General features: G+C 52.0%; 1 protein-coding gene across 1 annotated transcript in view; it reads right to left on the reverse strand.

Moving 5' to 3' along the window:
* The window catches only part of LOC144155993 (putative caffeoyl-CoA O-methyltransferase 2), a 52,930-nt gene that overhangs the window by 30,276 nt on the left and 2,897 nt on the right, over window positions 1–19,757 (reverse strand). The window contains exons 2-3 of the mRNA XM_077687747.1: window positions 18,725–18,850; window positions 17,133–17,238 (exon numbers count right to left, since the gene is read on the reverse strand). Of these exons, the coding sequence (XP_077543873.1) occupies window positions 17,133–17,238; window positions 18,725–18,835 (217 nt within the window). The 5' untranslated portion in view covers window positions 18,836–18,850. The remainder of the gene's footprint in view (window positions 1–17,132; window positions 17,239–18,724; window positions 18,851–19,757) is intronic.

The raw sequence follows: 19,757 nt of genomic DNA on the forward strand, positions 1-19,757 counted from the left end.
CCCGCGCAACACTCTGACTCTTCCTCTTTTTTCGCATCCCTCGACGCATTCATGCTCGAACCTTACCCAACATTTTTGGTGGGTGATTTTAATTGTGTAACCGACCCTCAGCGTGATGTACGGGGACGTGGGCAAGGTAGACCCTATAGCGGTGCCCGGGAGTTAAAGGACCTGATCGGTCAATTCCATCTTTCCGATGCGTGGGTGCAGCTCCACGGCGACAGGTTTGTAGCTACTTGGGAAAGGGGACAATCTGGCAGTAGGCTAGATAAGTTCTATTTCCCACCCGAGTTGAGCCGCTACTTGGATTGCTGTGCCGTCCTCTCCTTCCCAACTGGGGCTCGTCGAGTGTCCGATCACCGGCCCGTGTTAGCGACGCTTAACCTTGGCAACTGTGCACCACGCCACCAGATGTGGCGAATGGACGAGCGTCTGCTAACCGACAGGGACAGTTCAGCAGCACTTAATGCTTCGTTGACTGCTCTGTGTGAGTTCGGTTCTCTGCCTTGGGATGAGTTGAAGGACCACTGGCGCGTGCTTTTAGTAAAGGAGGGTCGTGCGCGCAAGGCGCGCATCACGGCCGCGCTCAACGACACGTTGTGGAGGCTTCGCATCGTACAGAGAGGGGGAACCTTAACCTTCGCGATGCGGGACTATGTTAACCTGCTAAAGGTACGCTACGAGTCCCTCCTACGGCAATCATCGCAAGCGGCGAGCCGTGCGCAGACCTTGGGCAGGCCCGTCTCGGACCCGTCTGTACTTCGGCACATTAGAGCGGGCTCTCTTGAGGAGGGTGGGCTAGCTACTGTTCCAGAGGTTACACTCGCTGACGGGTCGGTTAGCACGAGGGCTGAAGATATAGCCGAGGTCTTCGTGGGACATTTCGCCACACTTTTCTCGACCGAGAACGCGTCGTGGGATGCAGAGGAATTTGAGGAAAAGCTTAGTGCGTTTTGTGGGGTGCTGCCGTGTGTGCCAGATCACCTTGTTGATTCGCTGTGTGCTCCCGTGGATGCTGACGAGCTCGGCGAGTGTGTTAAAAAATTGAATGGTGCGTCGGCGCCTGGGCCTGACGGGATTCCTGCTGGGTTTTACAAGAGGTTTTTCCCGGCCATTCAGGGTGCGCTTCTTGACATGGTGAACGGCTTTTTTCTCCATGGAGTAAGGCCAGACTCCTTCCGTGAAGGTCGCGTAATCTTGATCGAGAAGCCAGGCGGGGATCCTACGCAGCCCCAGGCGTATCGACCGATCACACTCCTCAACACGGACTACAAGATCGTAGCATCTATTTTGGCTAGACGCACCAGTGCCGTTTTACCCGATATTATCAGCCAAGCGCAAACGTGCAGCGTGCCAGGTCGCACGATTTTCTCGTCCCTGGCATTGACGCGTGATTTATTCAGCTATGCGACGAAGATTGGCACCTCTGGCTGCTTCATCTCCCTAGATCAAGCGAAAGCCTTCGACAGAGTGGAACATCGATACCTGGCAGGCGTTTTGCGCCAATACGGCTTTCCGGACGACTTTGTAACAATGCTTGAGCTGCTGTACTCGAACGTGAGTGTCAGACTCCTTGTCAACGGACTATTAAGTAGTCCGTTCTCCGTCACCCGTGGGATAAGGCAGGGATGCCCCTTGTCGCCTCTGCTCTTTGTCATTTGTCTAGACCCGCTGCTCCGCCGTATCGATGAAAATACCGCCATCCGCGGCTTCCCGTTGCCAGGCATAGGCCAAGTCAAGGTGTCTGCGTATGCGGACGATGTTTCCCTGTTCATTCGGGACGAGGACAGCTACCAAGCGTTTATGCGGCTATTTTATGAGTACGGTGAGCTGTCTGGAGCTCGACTGAACAGGGGCAAAAGTATGGCGGTGCGCTTCGGCACATTTGCATCTAGCCTGGCGGGCAACGTAAAATGGGTTACGGGTGTTCGAGTACTTGGTGTGGTTTTCCATTCCTCGGGGGAAGTGGCGCGTAGTACGTGGAAGCGCCTCCTCGAGACAGCGGAGCAGCGTCTTGCGGTTGCGTCAAAGTTCAGACTTTCCCTCGCCGAGCGCAGCTACATAATTAAGTCCTCCGTCTCGGCGGCACTTTTTTATGTAGCACACGTAGCTAAACCGCCACGCCATTTCACCCGTCAGCTCGCCACGAAGTTTGGGTCGTTCTTTTGGGCGGGCAAGACGGAAACAGTGTCGCGTGCGCTGTTGAGACTGCCCAAGTCAATGGGTGGTTTCAGTCTGCCTTGCTTGCAAACTATGTGTAGCATGCTGGCCGTACGCGCAGTGTTCGACCTTGTGGACTCAACTGAGTACCCAGGGAGGGCGCTGCTGCAGTACTTTCTGGGAACGCACCGCTCAATGTTTTATGACGAACGCATTGCCGGTCCCTCTGCTGAGCAGTCACCGCCATTTTATGCCTATGTTGTCAAAACACTGAGAAACGTCCAGTCTACCTTGCCAAGCCTAAATTTCATGGAAAGTACAGCAAGCGAATTGTGCGAAAAATTGGCAATAAACCAATTAGATAATCAGCAGATAGCAAGATCACGCGGTGTCCGTTGGCATCAGCTGACTTCGACGGAGCTTCCTTCTGATGTTAGGGATTTCGGATGGTTACGTGGCTGGCAAGTTCTTCCGACGTGTGACCGTCTCGCGAGATTCGGTATTGTGCGTTCCTCACGGTGCCCGCACTGCGGGCACACTGAAACATTGGAACATGCCTTGTTTCAGTGTCGTGTAGCGGCAACGTTTTGGACTGTGCTAAGCAGGTTGTTTGGTGTTACACTTAGAATGAGCACACGTTCAAATGACACGTTGGTGAACTTCCTTATGTGTGCTGGTGCATTTGTATTATGGCGGAATCGTGGTGCCGCGTGTCTTCGCGCCCGACCGCAACGGGCGATGTTTCCATTGCTGTGGCGTGTGCGGTCAATGCTTATGAATCACTTGGAAAATGAGTTGGCAGTTCTAGGCGAAGAAGCCTTCCTGTTACGCTGGCCCACGCGTTTCATAGCGGTCAGGAATAACATTCTGAGCATCACTATTGTGCCGTACTGACTTTCAACGAGTTTGTGAACTGTTTCTTTGAACACATGTGAACTTTGTGTGCATTGATTTCAGAGTAGCTTAATTGTTTCATCACCACAGAGAATTGTTGTGCAAAGTGTAGGCTGCCCGGAGTACTTGGAAACTGATTGTTTTTTGTGTGTGTTTTTCGGGCAGCGCTGTTACCACTAGTCGCTGCGTGCTGATATGTGGTTTCATAATAAATTCTCTTCTCACACGATATGTGTGCAAGCTTTTTAAATGCAGAGCATTTCTTTAACTCACGATGTCACCCGGCGTTGTCGGCGTTGGCGTGCCTCGGCGTCCGCAACAGCCGTTCAGGTGCGCCCTCTCCCCCACTCCTCCTCTCCCGCATCACGCTACCCTCCTCGCTCTCAACAACAGGTCCGCACCCCTCCCCCTACACTATATAAAAAAAATCACGCCATATCCACGGAATGAATGATGATAAGTGGGGCGAAGCTCGAGAGGGGGAGATCATCGGTAACCGTAACTCTCCCGTGAAAGTTCGCCCATTACATCATTAAGAAAGACGTAAGACTGTGTGCGTACATTGTACAAATCAACTTTTATTTTCGGAGTCAATGCTCCCAGGCCCAGACCTGGTGAAAGACCCCGCGCCATCGAGGACTACCCCGCACCTCCACCACAATTTGTCACGTAGGATGGGACACAACGGTAAAGAAAGAACTTTTATTTAGGGCGAACTTGTGGCCGAACAAGACGAGAGGAAACGAGCAAAGGTCCTTGCGTCTCATTCGATCTCCGAGAACGACTGCCTGCGTTCGTGGCGTGATCTCTTGCGTGATCTCCCCCTCGCAGTGCACGTGCGCTCGCGCCTCCGTTGGCGAACACAGACAAGCTCGCGCTCAAGGTGCCGAGTTTGCGCTGCCGGTTGCAGCCGGTTCTTGCGCGTGCAACGCGGCCCACTTTGCGACATCTCCGAAAGCATGCGGCGGTCACGTACCACGAGACACAAGGGGTGGACAGACCCATGGCTTTAGGAGCTTCGCCCCTAATAATACTTACCGGCGCCTGGTTTCGATCCCACGACCCTGCGGGCGGAACGCAAGGTACACGGTGCTGTAACCACTGCGCCACAAAGCCGACACAGAATGGAAGGCTACGAACGCGCCTTAAATCCTTGACTCATTCAAACTACGTCAAGAAGCTGCTGATACAACGCATTCACTACCTGTGGGCGGAACGCGAGGTACATGGTGCTCTTCCCACTGCGCCACAAAACCGACACAGAATGAAATGCTACGAACGCGCCTTATATCCTTGACTCATTCAAACTACGTCAAGAAGCTGCTGATACAACGCATTCACTACCACCAACTCCCCAAACACTAAACGTTAACGCAATACACCCACCCCCTATGCGACGCATTTACTCGAGTCCCCCTCGCGGGGAGATGGGCCCTTTTTTTCACCTTGTCGGACAGGATGGCTTCGGGCGTAGGCGTTGTATTTCTCCGCGAGAGCTTGCGCCGCAAGGCTCATTGTACCTATGGGATCGGAGGGCGCGTGCTTGCAGTTGATTTTTTCTTGCTTGCTCGTCGCGTCCGAGCTGTTGTAGTGTACGCACCCGCGCAGCACTGTGACTCTTCCTCTTTTTTTCGCATCCCTCGACGCATTCCTGCTCGAACCTTACCCAACGTTTTTGGTGGGGGATTTTAATTGTGTAACCGACCCTCAGCGTGATGTACGGGGACGTCGGCAAGGTCGACCCTATAGCGGTGCCCGGGAGTTAAAGGACCTGATCGGTCAATTCCATCTTTCTGATGCGTGGGTGCAGCTCCACGGCGACAGGTTTGTAGCTACTTGGGAAAGGGGACAATCTGGCAGTCGGCTAGATAAGTTCTATTTCAAACCCGAGTTGAGCTGCTACTTGGAATGCTGTGCCGTCCTCTCCTTCCCAACTGAGGCTCGTCGAGTGTCCGATCACCGGCCCGTCTTAGCGACGCTTAACCTTGGCAACTGTGCGCCACGCCACCAGATGTGGCGAATGGACGAGCGTCTGCTGACCGACAGGGACAGTTCAGCAGCACTTAATGCTTCGTTGACCGTTCTGTGCGAGTTCGGTTCTCTGCCTTGGGATGAGTTGAAGGACCACTGGCGCGTGCTTTTAGTAAAGGAGGGTCGTGCGCGCAAGGCGCGCATCACGGCCGCGCTTAACGACACGTTGTGGAGGCTTCGCATCGTACAGAGAGGGGGAACTTTAACCTTAGCAATGCGGGACTACGTTAACCTGCTAAAGGTACGCTACGAGTCCCTCTTACGGCAATCATTGCAAGCGGCGAGCCGTGCGCAGACCTCGGGCAGGCCCGTCTCGGACCCCTCTGTACTCCGGCATATTAGAGCGGGCACTCTTGACGAGGGTGGGCTAGCTACAGTTCCAGAGGTTACACTCGCTGACGGGTCGGTTAGCACGAGGGCTGAAGATATAGCCGAGGTCTTCGTGGGACATTTTGCCACCCTTTTCTCGACCGAGAACGCGTCGTGGGATGCAGAGGATTTTGAGGACAAACTTAGTGCGTTTTGTGGGGTGCTGCCGTGTGTGCCAGATCACCTTGTTGATTCGCTGTGTGCTCCCGTGGATGCTGACGAGCTCGGCGAGTGTGTTAAAAAATTGAATGGTGCATCGGCGCCTGGGCCTGACGGGATTCCGGCTGGGTTTTACAAGAGGTTTTTCCCGGCCATTCAGTGTGCGCTCCTCGACATGGTGAACGGCTTTTTTCTCCACGGAGTAAGGCCAGAATCGTTCCGTGAGGGTCGCGTTATCTTGATCGCGAAGCCAGGCGGGGATCCCACGCAGCCCCAGGCGTATCGACCGATCACATTCCTCAACACGGACTACAAGATCGTAGTATCCATTTTGGCTAGACGGACCAGTGCCGTTTTACCCGATATTATCAGCCAATCGCAAACGTGCAGCGTGCCAGGTCGCACGATTTTCTCGTCCCTGGCATTGACGCGTGATTTATTCAGCTATGCGACGAAGATTAGCACCTCTGGCTGCTTCATCTCCCTAGATCAAGCGAAAGCCTTCGACAGAGTGGAACATCGATACCTGGCAGGCGTTTTGCGTCAATGCGGCTTTCCGGCCGACTTTGTAACGTTGCTTGAGCTGCTGTACTCGAACGTGAGGGTTAGACTCCTTGTCAACGGACTATTAAGTAGTCCGTTCTCCGTCAGCCGTGGGATAAGACAGGGATGCCCCTTGTCGCCTCTGCTCTTTGTCATTTGTCTAGACCCGCTGCTCCACCGTATCGATGCAAACACTGCCATCCGCGGCTTCCCGTTGCCTGGCATAGGCCAAGTCAAGGTGTCTGCGTATGCGGACGATGTGTCCCTGGTCATTCGGGACGAGGACAGCTACCAAGCGTTTATGCGGCTATTTTATGAGTACGGTGAGCTGTCTGGAGCTCGACTGAACAGGGGTAAAAGTATGGCGGTGCGCTTCGGCACATTTGCATCTAGCCTAGCGGGCGATGTAGAATGGGTTACGGGTGTTCGAGTACTTGCTGTGGTTTTTCATTCCTCGGGTGAAGTGGCGCGTAGTACGTGGAAGCGCCTCCTCGAGACAGCGGAGCAGCGTCTTGAGGTTGCGTCAAAGTTCAGACTTTCCCTCGCAGTGCGCAGCTACATAATTAAGTCGTCCGTCTCGGCGGCGCTTTTTTATGTAGCACACGTAGCGAAACCGCCGCGCCATTTCACCCGTCAGCTCGCCACGAAGTTCGGGTCGTTCTTTTGGGCGGGCGAGACAGAAACAGTGTCGCGTGCGCTGTTGAGACTGCCCAAGTCAATGGGTGGTTTCAGTCTGCCTTGCTTGCAAACCATGTGTAGCGTGCTGGCCGTACGCGCAGTTTTCGACCATGTGGACTCAACTGAGTACCCAGGGAGGGAGCTTCTGCAGTACTTTCTGGGAACTTACCGCTCAATGTTTTATGACGAACGCATTGCCGGTCCCTCTGCTGAGCAGTCACCGCCATTTTATGCCTATGTAGTCAAAACACTGAGAAACGTCCAGTCTACCTTGCCAAGCCTAAATTTCAGAGAAAGTACAGCAAGCGAATTGTGCGAAAAATTGGCAATAAACCAATTAGATAATCAGCAGACAGCAAGATCACGCGGTGTCCGTTGGCATCAGCTGACTTCGACGGAGCTTCCTTCTGATGTTAGGGATTTCGGATGGTTGCGTGGATGGCAAGTTCTTCCAACGTGTGACCGTTTGGCGAGATTCAGCATCGTGCGTTCCTCACGGTGCCCGCACTGCGGGCACAGCACACTGAAACATTGGAACATGCCTTGTTTCAGTGTCGTGTAGCGGTAACGTTTTGGACTGTGCTAAGCAGGTTGTTTGGTGTTACACTTAGAATGAGCACACGTTCAAATGACACGTTGGTGAACTTCCTGATGTGTGCTGGGGCTTTTGTATTGTGGCGAAATCGTGGTGCCGCGTGTCTTCGCGCCCGACCGCAACGGGCGATGTTTCCATTGTTGTGGCGTGTGCGGTCAATCCTTATGAGTCACTTGGAAAATGAGTTGGCAGTTCTAGGCGAAGAAGCCTTCCTGTTACGCTGGCCCACGCGTTTCATAGTGGCCAGGAACAACATCCTGAGCATCACTATTGTGCCGTATTGACTTTCAACGAGTTTATGAACTCTTTCTGTGAACGCATGTGAACTTTTTATGGATTGATTTCGGAGTAGCTTGTTTTACCACCATAGACATTTGTCGTGCAAAGTTTCGACTGCCCGGAGTATTTGGAAACTGATTGAATTTTGTTTTTCTGTTTTTCGGGCAGCACTGTTACCACTAGTCGCTGCGTGCTGATATGTGGTTTTATAATAAATTCTCTTTCTGATGTGGGTTATAATAAATTCTCTTTTCAGTTGAGGAACTAAAAATAGTTTCATGTTTCCCTAATACCCCGCCTGGACGACGTGAAATAGCGTCGGCTGTGGCAATTTTTGGAAGGCACACGTGTAGCTTTCAGGCATGTGGATCCGACCCTTCCCTCCGATCTACCTCGAGGCCTGCTGTCCGAGCATGCCTCTCCACACACGGTCTATACTTGCGAGCACAGGTGAACACGTTTGTGTGAAATGCACCGCTGCTGTGTTTGGTGCGACGGAGTGTAGTGTTGAGGACCTTGTGTTATGAACTTATCTTCAGTTGTGAAGAGAGTGCGTCGTGTGTATCTCGCTTCTTGGTGACCCGTGTGCCCTATCTGATTGATTGATTGTAGGGTTTAACGCGCCGACGCAACGCAGGCGATGAGGCACGCCGTAGTGGACGGCGCCGGATTAATTTTGACCACCTGGGGATCTTTAACGTGCGCCGAAATCTCGCACACACGGGGGTTTTTGCTCTTCGCCTCCATCAGAAACGCGAACCCGAAACCTCGTGCTCAGCAGCGCTGAATCGAACCCGCAACCTCGTGCTCAGCAGCGCAACGCCTTAGCCTCTGAGCCACCGCGGCGAAAGTTAATAATCTAATTAGGAGGGCATACAGGGCAGCACTGCGAATTCCCCAGAATGCACCCACTGCCAGACTTGAACGCCTAGGCCTCCACAATACGGCTCAGGAGCTGATTGAAGCCATCACATCAACCAACTCCGCCGACTTTCCACTACCTCCACTGGTGAGCCCATTCTAAAACGTTTGGGTATCCGCGCACCAGAGATCTCCGACCCGAAGGTCCCCATCCCAAGAATCACCCATGCCTGTCTCAGCGTTCGTTCTCTCCCACGGAACATGCACCCCGAGTACCACAGGGCTCACAGGGAGGAGCGAGCGCGAGCACTAGCGAAGAAATTGCCAATCCGCCCAGACATCATGTATGTTGACGCGGCAGAATACCGCTATCACGATGGCTATGCCCTCCCAGCCATCAACAGCCTGGATAGCCCCCCTGTTACCTCTCTTACCGTGCGTACCACCTCCCCAGCGGCGGCAGAGGAGGCTGCAATAGCACTTGTGTTAACGACCCGGCCTACTCCAACAATTATAATCACAGATTCGAAAACGGCCATTCAAAATTTCGCCCGTGGGTCAATTTCCCTCGTGGCATCCAAAATCCTCTTCAAAAATCCCCCGACCTCTCCGATCGAACTCCTTTGGACCCCGGCGCACACTGGTCTGGGAGGGAACGAGGCGGCCCACAATGTGGCACGAGGGTTTACTATGCGTGCCGGGGCTAGCCTCACCCCCTAACATGATGCCCGATCCGCGAGGGACCGACTTATCACCTATCACGACATCGTCGTGCATTACCGCCTCGCCCGCCGCCATTATCCCCCCGCTCATCCAGGGCTCACCAACTATCAGGAACGCCTCTGGAGACTTTTGCAAACGAATACCCTCTCTTGTGGGGCAGTACTCCATCGCATCTACCCCGCTCAGTATCCCTCACCGAATTGCCTCCTCTGTAGCACCCCCGCCACACTTGTCCACTCCATGTGGGCATGCCCCCAAGATCCCTTCCCGTATGTAAATACTGATGAGCAGTGGGAGAGTGCGCTGGGAAGCTCGGACCTGGTCATGCAAACACTCCTGGTCACAAGCGCTGCCACCGTCGCCGCCAGACTTCAAACGGCGGCCACCACGCATCGCTAAACCACAGGACTCAATAAAAGTGTTTCTCCCTCTCTCTCTCTCTCTCTCTCTCTCTCTCTCTCTCTCTCTCTATATATATATATATATATATATATATATATATATATATATATATATATATATATATATATATATCTCTAGGGCGGGGTTGGTTAGCAAGGCCTCCCATCGCTCGGTAAGGGAAGATGAGGAATGGGGTGGGGTAGTGGGAAAGGTAAGAGGTGGGGGGATTGGTTTGAAGAAATTGCATACTCCAATGACGTGTTGGAGCGTGCCTAACCGAGTCTTGCAGAAATTACATTCCTTTTCGTACCTTTCCGGGTACATCCTGTTTTGAAGGTAAGAGTGCGGGAAGGATCCTGCCTGTATCTGCCTGTAAATCGCTTGCTGTTCTCTGCTAAGCGATTTGTGAGGATTGGGGTAACGTCGCCTCTCCGTGCTAATTATGGACTGTGGCTCACCTTCCTCTACCCGGTGTTCCATCTCTGTGGAGAACTGCGCATGGTGAGCACGTTCGTTGCCCTCCAGCCCAGAGTGAGCCGGCGTCCATATCAACGCAACTTTCCTTTCAGGTACGTCGTGTTTACTCTTGAGAATACCTAGCGCCGCAAGAGACACCCACCCTTTTCTGTAGCTGTTATACGTCTTTTGCGAGTCGGTGACAATTCTTCCTACGTTGGGCTGCGCGAGTGCTAGCGCTATCGCGGCCTCTTTTGCCACCTCCGAAAAAGACGTCTTGATGGAAGCGCAGGTTACTAGCACATCCCACGTCGTAACTGCCAGAGTGGCTTTCGATGAAAACGTCGGTAACGAAGCGTCGGTGAAGAGAGTGACCCCCTCTTCCTCTTCTTCTATTTGACCCAGAGTCTCCGTCAAGGCCGTTATTCGAGACGCTCTGCGGCCGTCGTTACGACACGGCCTCATGTTTCGAGGCAGAGACCTACTATCGATTTTATGCGCACATAACCTGGGTAACGGCCCCGTTTCCTTCCGGTCTGCCTCTTTCCAGCCCAACTTTCCAGCCGACGTTTGCCTCTTTCCAGCCCTCTTTCCAGCCGACGTTTGACTGAACCGAACTCTTTGATTAGACAGGTGAGCTTCTATTAACTCTTCGACGACGTTACGTTGTGCTTGTCCATGGCGAGAAGCTTGTCGGCCGACGAATGCTTCGGCATGACCAGCGCCATCTTGGTTGCCTTGCGTATTATGACGTTCAACTGGTCCCTGTCTTTCTTGAGTAAATTGAGGTACGGCGCGGCGTAAACGATGCGCGACGTCTCGATGGCCTGGACGAGCGTCAATGCATCGTCCTCCTTCACTCCTCGTCTTCTGTTCGTGATTCTTCTGATCATGTTCGAAATTTGTACCGTAGATACCTTGACAATGTCGATCGACGCCCCCGCCTTGCCTATATTCTGGAAGATGACACCCAGGATACGTGCTTGCGTGGTTGGCGTTATGTTCGTCCCGTCGATGGTGATGCGGACGTTTTCTTGTTCTCCTTTCTATCTTCTTGGCTTGATGGCGAGCAACTCCGACCTCTGTGACGAGAAACTGAGGCCGCACGACTTAGCGAACTCGTGCACGGTCTCTGCCGCTCTGTAGGGTCTCCCCCATCCAACTCTCCGACCCTGCCCTCGACGTCCACACGTCCGACGTCCACGATCGTCTGCGTAGAGAGCGTGATCTATGCCCTCTATGTATGTCTTGAAGCAGGGCCGGGAGCGGGACGAGTGCCAGGTTGAAGAGAAGCGGCGAGAAAACCTACCCTTGCGGGGTGCATCTGTCTCCTGCAGGGATATCGGTTTCCACGTCTCTTCTCCAATTTTGATCGTTGCTGTTCTATCGCTTAAGAAATCCTGCAAATACTTGAATTTTCACTTTCTGCATCCAGTTTGGCGCAGGTTACGAAGAATACTTTCGTGTGTGAAGTTGTCGAAGGCTGCCTTGAGATCGAGCGCCAGGATAGCTCTTGGCGTCGGAGTCTTCGCTTTCTTAATTACCAGCTCGTGTAGTTACAACAAGATGTCTTGTGTGCTCAGGTGCCCCCGGAAACCCGTACATGCATCGGTGGCATATGATCCAGATATCTCTGTAGTCTCTTGAAAACCATACGCTCGACCACCTTCGCCACACACGACGTGAGGGAGATGGAGCGCAGGTTGTCTGGTTTTCCCGGCTTGGGAATGAAACGCACCTCCTCTTCTTTCCGTTATTTGGGTAACGAAACCTTCTCCCAGGCCGCGTTGGCGAGGTTCAGCAGTTCCGCTCGGCTTTGGTCACCCATATTTTTAAGCATCTTGTATGTAACGGCGTAAATGCCCAGTGCGGTGTCTTGATTACTTTCGTCGATGGGCGCAACCAGCTCCAGATCTGTGAAGGCCTCGTCCATCTCGACGTTGCTATCTTCTTCGTACTCGAGAGTCGGGTTACCGCTCATACATCTCGGTCTTGAGGTATTTACCTGTGAGTTCACGAATCAGCTTCTCCCCGTCCCCGTCGTAACTGTTAATCGTTCTTGTGAGGTCTCTGGCGCTTGCACTCTTGCTTTTCAACGGATCTATGAGGTGTCGGAACAGCTTCCAAGTCTTCTTCGTAGACAGTGTGCCTTGCAGGTTGTCACACATCCTCATCCAATTTTCCCTGCATAGCTGCTCCGCATACTCAGCCGCCTGCTTTTTAAGCGAATGTATACGTCTGCGAAGCTTCTTTTTATGTCTTTGTCTCTTCCACCTTCGAGTAAGACCATGCCTGGCCACCCACACGTGGCTAAGTCTACGAAGGTAGTAATTGTCGGCGTAACCAACTCGCATCGCTTCTTGGTCCACACCCCATGCGTCTTGGTGTCTTGGTCCTCGTCCTCGTCTTCCCTGTCTGCGTTTCTACGTAACCGGTCTCAGTCTGTGATGTTGGCTTGGCCAAATTTCGCCTTGATGGCGGTCCCCCCGAGGGTGACACAAATGATGTCGTGATCTGAGCTAAGATTCTCCCCCGTGTTACGCCAAGTAACGTCGATGTTTCCCCGAACTAACGTCAGGTCAGGAGTGGTGTCTCTTGCCGTGGTGCCTGTCCTGGTCGGCACGCCCGGCTCGTTAACCATCTTCATGTCTTGGTTCTTTATGGCTTTTACCAATTGGTTTCCTCTTTTGGAAGAATATTTGTAACCCCCGCATTGTGTGGACAGCGTTGAAATCCAGCACTAAAATCAGTATTGCTCTTGCTTCTTTGATTCAGTCCAATATGGTGCCTTAAAGTCAATGGTCCTGCTGGACGGTCGACAATACGCATTCAGGACGAAAATGTTCCCCCCCCCCCCCCCCCCACTCTTCTGCTGTGCATTTCGATGAGCGTATGTTCGCAGCCTCGCTGAGCGGTCACGTGCTGTGTGGCCGTCCCGTTGCTGCGGGCCAAAATCGCAGTACCCTTTTCGCTACGGTCCGTATACGTAATGTACCCGCGAGCTTGGCCCGGCCGTTCGTCTCTTGTAACGCTATGATATCCGGTTTCTGGTCCAATTTATCAACGTAAAGTTGTAACTCCTCTATCTTGTTTCTAATACTCCTACAGTTCCATTGAAGTAACGCCACAGTCTCTTTCTGCTTTCCTTTAAGTTTCTTCTGGGGGGTAGCGGTATGCCGCTTTTTTGTAAAAGTATCGCGTCTTTAAGCACAGAGCGTTCTAGCGCGAAGCGTAAGCGAGTGTCCCGGTGTTTTCTTAGCACGCGTTACGAAGCGTTCCAGCGCGAGGCGTAAACGAGTGTCCAGGTGTTTTTTTTTTTTAGTACGCGTTACAAAGTGTTCTAGCGCGAGGCGTAAACGAGTGCCCCGGTGTTTTTAGTACGCGTTGCGTTCTAGCGCGAGGCGTAAATGAGTGTCCTGGTGTTTTAGGGGCGTGACTACATGAGACGACGGTTACGACGACGACATGAGCCCCTAAGAGCCTTCACCCATGGAGGAAAGAAAAGCTTAGGAGAGGCCCTGACGTCACACCCAGCGCAGCCGGAAACGCCATTTCTGTAAGTCGAATGGCGGACCATTGGCCCTCCATGCCATTGGCGGACTCTTTTTGCCTCTCTCTCTCTCGGTGCACCTTCTCCGCCTCCTCCGTCCTGTATCGCCTCTCTTGTCGTCTGCATCTGCCAGCGCCGAGCCGGCGGAAATCAGCTGATAGGCAGGTAGAAGGCCGTTTTGCAGCGTGTGACCGTGAACCTAAACGCGCGGTTACACTGTTACACGTCTTCAGTGTGGCCGCAGCAGGTTTGCGAAGCGGCTCGCTCTAACAATGCCGCAATGCTCGGTGCCAGGCTGCAAGTCGCGATCGGTACCCAAGGAATTGGGCGTCACTTTCCACCGGTTAGTGCATCATTCCGCTGACAAGTATTGCTGTACATTGGTGTGCATTCATCCTTTGTTTGCAATCGCCGCCGTTTATAGGTGCCCAAGCGATGGAGAACGCCGCAAACAGTGGGCGAACGCCATGCGGCTACCGGACTGGAAAGTGCCCAAGTTTGCGTTGCAGTTTCACTGGCAATCCCAGAGATGACTAGTCAATTAAACGGCCGTTCTATATATATAGGTAAGCAGTACTTCATGCAGATTTCACGCTAAAAAATTGTGGAATGTTTTTACCGTTGTTCGCGTGCCTTCGATAGAATTTTTTGCGAAGGAGGAGGAGGAGGAGGAGGAGGCAAAACATTTTATTGAGTAAAAAAAAAATGAGAGGGTGGGTGGCGTCAATAAACTTTTTTTCGCCAAGTTTCAACTTGTCTCTGTGACAATAAATTCAAGGTGATCACCAGTTGAAAACGTTCATACACTAACCTCGCAGTATGAAGCGTTGAAAATCGAAATCCAGAGCGAGACCACAAAAAGATCCAGATTCCAGATCCAGCACTCTTCCAGTCAACAGACGGACACCTACTAAGGTAATAGGACGATGGAATTATATCAACTGGGAATCTACCTTGTAACAGTTGCAAAAGCACTGCCGCGCATTGCCGGCCTAGCAAACTATATATTGCGGCGGCGATAACCAAAAAATTGAGTTGCGAATCGTTCGGTTGCAAGTCGCCTACGTACTGCACACGTGTATCACTTCCCGAAAATCTACCAGACGGGTGTCCGCGCGTACGACGGGACGGCGCGTTCACGATATCTGCACTTCAATAGGCGCGTCGTGATCGCGACCGGAGCAATAGCTTGACGCGGTACAAGGTGCACTTGCAAGTAGAAATTAAATGACATATTCCCATCGGCGCAGCTGCCGCAACTCGCAGCATCCTTTTCGAGTTCCGCAAGACCACAGCGCAGCAAAGCGAAGCAGCAATCTTCGCAATCGGACGACAAGGCAGGCGCTGCCTTTCCTCCATGACTGGCGAACGGCGGGCGGGCTGTTGCTAGGACGCCGTTGCTAACGCTACTTACAATGGCCGCCGAAAACACGTGACTTCCTCCACACTTTTGCCAATGCGCGGGGATAGCTGGGGGCCTCTCCTAAGCTTTTTTTTCCTCCATGGCCTTCACCCCTTAAAAAATACATCCCGCCAGGAGTGTGAACTAAACAGGAACGCTTGATGGCGGACGGGGTTTATGTACTATCACAGAGCGTGAGTTCAAGAAAAAATTGGAAAAAATTACAGGGGAAATTCATCTCCGGTCATTGTATTCGTGCGTGCGTGCATTTTTCCTTCTTGGTCACGTGGCCATGCCAGCGGTGCGGTTCCTTCCAGCTTCTGGGCAATGCGGGAAAGCCTCGTTTTGCCCATTGTGCACAAAATCCGCCGTGGGACCGTCACATAAGCAGTGCACGCCCTGGCAGGTGCATATTGCACGCCCATTGAGTTCTTCGTTGTGCAAAGCTGGATACACTACAGCCTTCTACAGTGACTGATTGCAGAAACAACCGTCACAGAATTAAAGGAGCCATGAAGACAAAACACAAGTTCGTGTTATTCGAAAGATTCCGTGTTTTATAGTGCCCCCAGCGCTTGTCTGAGTGCAAAAGATTCTTTATTCACTGAGAAATCAATTAATTTAAGTTAAAATTTAGATTTTCCCTCAAAATCATGTGTTCTCGTAGTCTGCAATGACATCACAGGGCCTTGCTTACCGTTAGTGAACCTAGATGGCTCCACCACACCGCGGCATTTTGTGCCTTTGGTTTGTTTTTGAACGTATTTGGACCTGGCTTGTTTTGCTCATGGGGACAATCGTTTCGTGAAACATGGTGCTCGCTCGACAAATACGGTCACGCAAGACATCGTCGCTTGCGTCAATCGGCCAGTGTCGTCTGAAACAACCCCAAAGCCCCGCAGTCCTGCGCAGCTAAACCAAGCATAGTGCTCGCACTACCAACAGCAGTACGCATCAGTACTTCTATGTTTACGTGTGCTTTCGTAACTTCCACTGTTTGTCCCACCATTCTTAGGGCTTTAAAAAATGTGCCCTAAATTTAAGCGCAAATAGCTCGTTCGGCAAGCTTATAAAAGCTCTGCCTAATTTGCGTTTGCTTTTGCCGCCCTCCGCCAATCGCAGAGCTGTCTGGTATGACATCATAAGTTCTGTTGCGGGAAATGAGCTAGTGGCTCGCATGGCCATTCCCTTTTTTTCCTAATTATGTCGCTTATTTGAGCGGAGCGAAGTTTATGTTAAAAGTGGCATCAATATTATTATAACGAGGCAATCTTTTGAATGAACCAAAATTGTGTTTTCTCTTCAGGGCTCCTTTAAACTGCTCGAAAGAAGGACACTATACCGCAGAGGCAATGAGTTAGCTGAATAGACCGCGTCATCGCGCATTCAACATCACGTTGAAGAAGAGTCCTTTCAGCACCATGAACGCCCTTCGTATCACCCCTGGAAAAAGGACAAATGGACGAAGCGCGAGTTCGTGCGTGTGCACCTTGTGCGCTGTTTTTCTTCGCGTTGTAACCAAAATAAATCGAAAACACTATAGATGTTCTACTTCCAGCATTCTACCTTGCTATTTGATAAACTTCTTTTAGGGGGCCCGCAGCCGCCTCACGCGTAACCCGCGAAAGTAGTCGAACCCGCCTTCCAAATGTGTCCCGAAGTGACAGCAATACGGCGTCAGTCCACCCTGGGAGGGGCAAAGTAAATTAAGGGACTCTGGTAATGGTAAACAGCGCACCACCAAGCATTCATTGACGCCCGAATACTGCGCACGCATAATATCCGTTTTTTTTTTTTTTACTTTCTGAACAAAGGCCACGCACGCGGCATTAAGATTGGAATGCGTATCTGATTCTTTATTCCACCTGCAAAAATAAAGCACCCGTAACAAAAGCGTTTATTACAGTTGAGCCCACTTTTGCGTGTTACGGTGCATTTTAGCAGAGGGCAACTCGACCGCCAGCTGAGCGCGCTGGCTGGTGCGTGGTCGCAGGCGCGAAGTGATGGCCGCATTGCGTGTGCATACTCACCGACCTCCAGGTACTTGCGGGCGCGGACGGCCTTCAGCAAGACCTGGTAAAGCTGCAGCTGTGTGGGCTTGGTGTACATGCGTCCGTGAGGCAGCTTGATCGTTTCCTGTTTGGTCCACGTACAAGGCGCCGTCCCAGACGTGCACAGAGAGAACATTGCACGATGCGTCAGGCCCGAAGACCAAATGTGTATATAGTGAACTATACCGTTAAGACGAACTCGAAAGGACCATGATAACTTGTTCGTCTTATCCGAAGTTCGTCTTATCAAAAACCTCTCAGAAAAGAATCGGCAACACGCCCAGGTGCATGCAAATATCTTGCTTCAAGACGGTGAATAAAGTAGAATTAAAATAGAGGAAAAATAGAACAAAAATCATTTATTTGGATTCGCAACTTGATAGAAGACTGTCTTCAAGTGCTCTTGCCAGGTTTTATCCACGGTCCAAGCGGCGACGGAGGGCGTACACCCGCTACCTCAAGCGACAACGCAGCGGAAACAGAGAGAACTCCCCGATTTCAAGGCGGTGACGCCGTGGGGCTCGCGGCGCAAATTAACGTGAACTTACATGCTCCCGCTGAGAAACGGCATTGGTCAGGTGAGCTTCTACGTTCGCGAACAGGAAGTCGCCGTCGTCGCTTTTAAAGCACAGCTTTCTACGTCTACCTGCCAACGGTTCTTTCGTGGCGTGCGGGACAAGAAACTCCTAACTCGGCTGGAGATGGGGAGGGCGCTTTTCACTCACGGCACAGTGTAGATGGCGCGGCGGTAGGGCGCTGTTACCCAGCGTTCCCCGCACACAGGTGACTGCTGGCACCGGCGGGCGCGTCGGCGGGACGGCTTTGTCGTCTGCTTTAGCGACAGTTGTTTTGAGCCTGTTTTGGCGCTGCTTCGCGTCCATTGCGCGCTTTCTTCGCACGGCTTGATTAACTTTTTCGACAGCACCTGCTGGGTAACCCGGACCAGACGGAATTAAGTGGGCGTACGGTAAAGATACGTTAAGAATTGGTTTGCAGGGCGGGAAACAAAATGTAGAGACCACGTACAGATCAGGCCGCTAGAGAAACGCTACCTTTTGCGCACTGCTTGCCACGAATGGGGCTCCGTTTTCTAAATTGGTGAATGCCAATTCGGCGACGCCCCTTCCGTTTTCTTTCTTCCGACGCACGGCCGGGCTGCAGCGGCGGCGTCCGCCGCTTTAGCCCGGCCGTGCCCGACGCTGCTGCGTTCGGGACGCCGCCCCCGTGAATTCCAGGTGACGGCTGGCAGAATCTCTGTGTGGGTGTAGTTTAAAGCTTTGCTTTGCAACCACCTTCACAGCGAGAATTGGAACCATTTTTTTACACGCGGATTTCTTGCTCTTCGGTAAATTGTAAAAGGTAGCAGCGCTACATGCAAATCATCGACTTCCGTTTCGCCTTTGCCGTAACGGCTGCAGGACCGACAACAGCGGCGCCCCAGGGCACGGCCAGCAACAAGAAAGGCAACAGAGATTCTGCAGCGCCTGTCCGCTTGTTTCGGCGCAACATTTTATGCCTCTTCTGTGCCAACTAGCGTGCACGCAGCAGTTTTTCTCCCTGCGCATACTTACATCGATCAGCTTCTGCAGAACGGGGTGAACATTGCAGTGCTCGCGGGCGTAGTCACCGGCTTCCGGCGTCGTTATCTTGCCGTGGCCACGGCGAAGTGGGCCCTTCTCCATTCAAGCAGCCGAGTTCTGTGGCGAAGGCGGAGAATATAGCCGTCGCACCACAGTGTGCTTTACCGGGGCAAGCACCAAGCCGGTAAAAATGGGAAGGCTCACGAAAGCACAACGCGATGAAGGGCCACCAATTCATGCGATAGATCTTGCTGGTATTGCGTCCCTCAGAAACCCACACGTGGGCTTGATTAAAAAATCATTCCAAGTGGAACATAATATCGACTACATCAGCAGAAGTCATGCGCTATTGAAACTACTCCTTTTCAATCTTTTCAATTTCATGATTCATTTCAACTTGTTGCTTGTAATGTAATTGCTCCACGACAACTTTTGCTTGTTACAGAGCTCAAATAAGGACCGTGCAAGTGAGCCGTAGCAGCCCGATCAGCCTTTTTTTACAACATGCCGTTCACAAGCTGGGTCGCTTATTTTCAAGATTCCGCCAACTTTCGACGTGGCTGGTGATTTGTGTTTCGTGGCTGGAATACCTCTTCTTTCGTGTTACTTTACCAAAGTATCTCACCCATGTCCTCGTGTCCTCACCCCGACACGAAGGGGGTGAGAGGACGGTCACTCAATCAGTTAACTGTAGCCGTACGGCTGCATTTAAGGTGGATGCCAAATTTTCCTTTGTGGAAACTTACTCCTCCTTGGCGGTTTCTTAACTGGTCGACCAACCAGTGTTATCCCTTCGAAAGAAATCAGAGATGCTCTTCCATTTTTTTTTTATGACAAGGAAGTCAGTTTGCACTACAGGCAGAGAATTTTCGATCAGTTTGAGGCGCAGAAGCTTTTATTTCGAACACCTTGGAGCTCCTAGGTCCACGCGTATTTTGGTTTGGAACGGCGCGTCATTTTCTGTCTGAAATGCGTAATTTCAAGAATGAAGGCTCATCACGAGCGCTGGGGATTTAGAATAATC

Source organism: Haemaphysalis longicornis, unplaced genomic scaffold (assembly GCF_048455015.1).
Source record: "Haemaphysalis longicornis isolate Haplotype H1 unplaced genomic scaffold, Haemaphysalis longicornis Haplotype H1 scaffold_1, whole genome shotgun sequence".
Taxonomy (NCBI): domain Eukaryota; kingdom Metazoa; phylum Arthropoda; class Arachnida; order Ixodida; family Ixodidae; genus Haemaphysalis; species Haemaphysalis longicornis.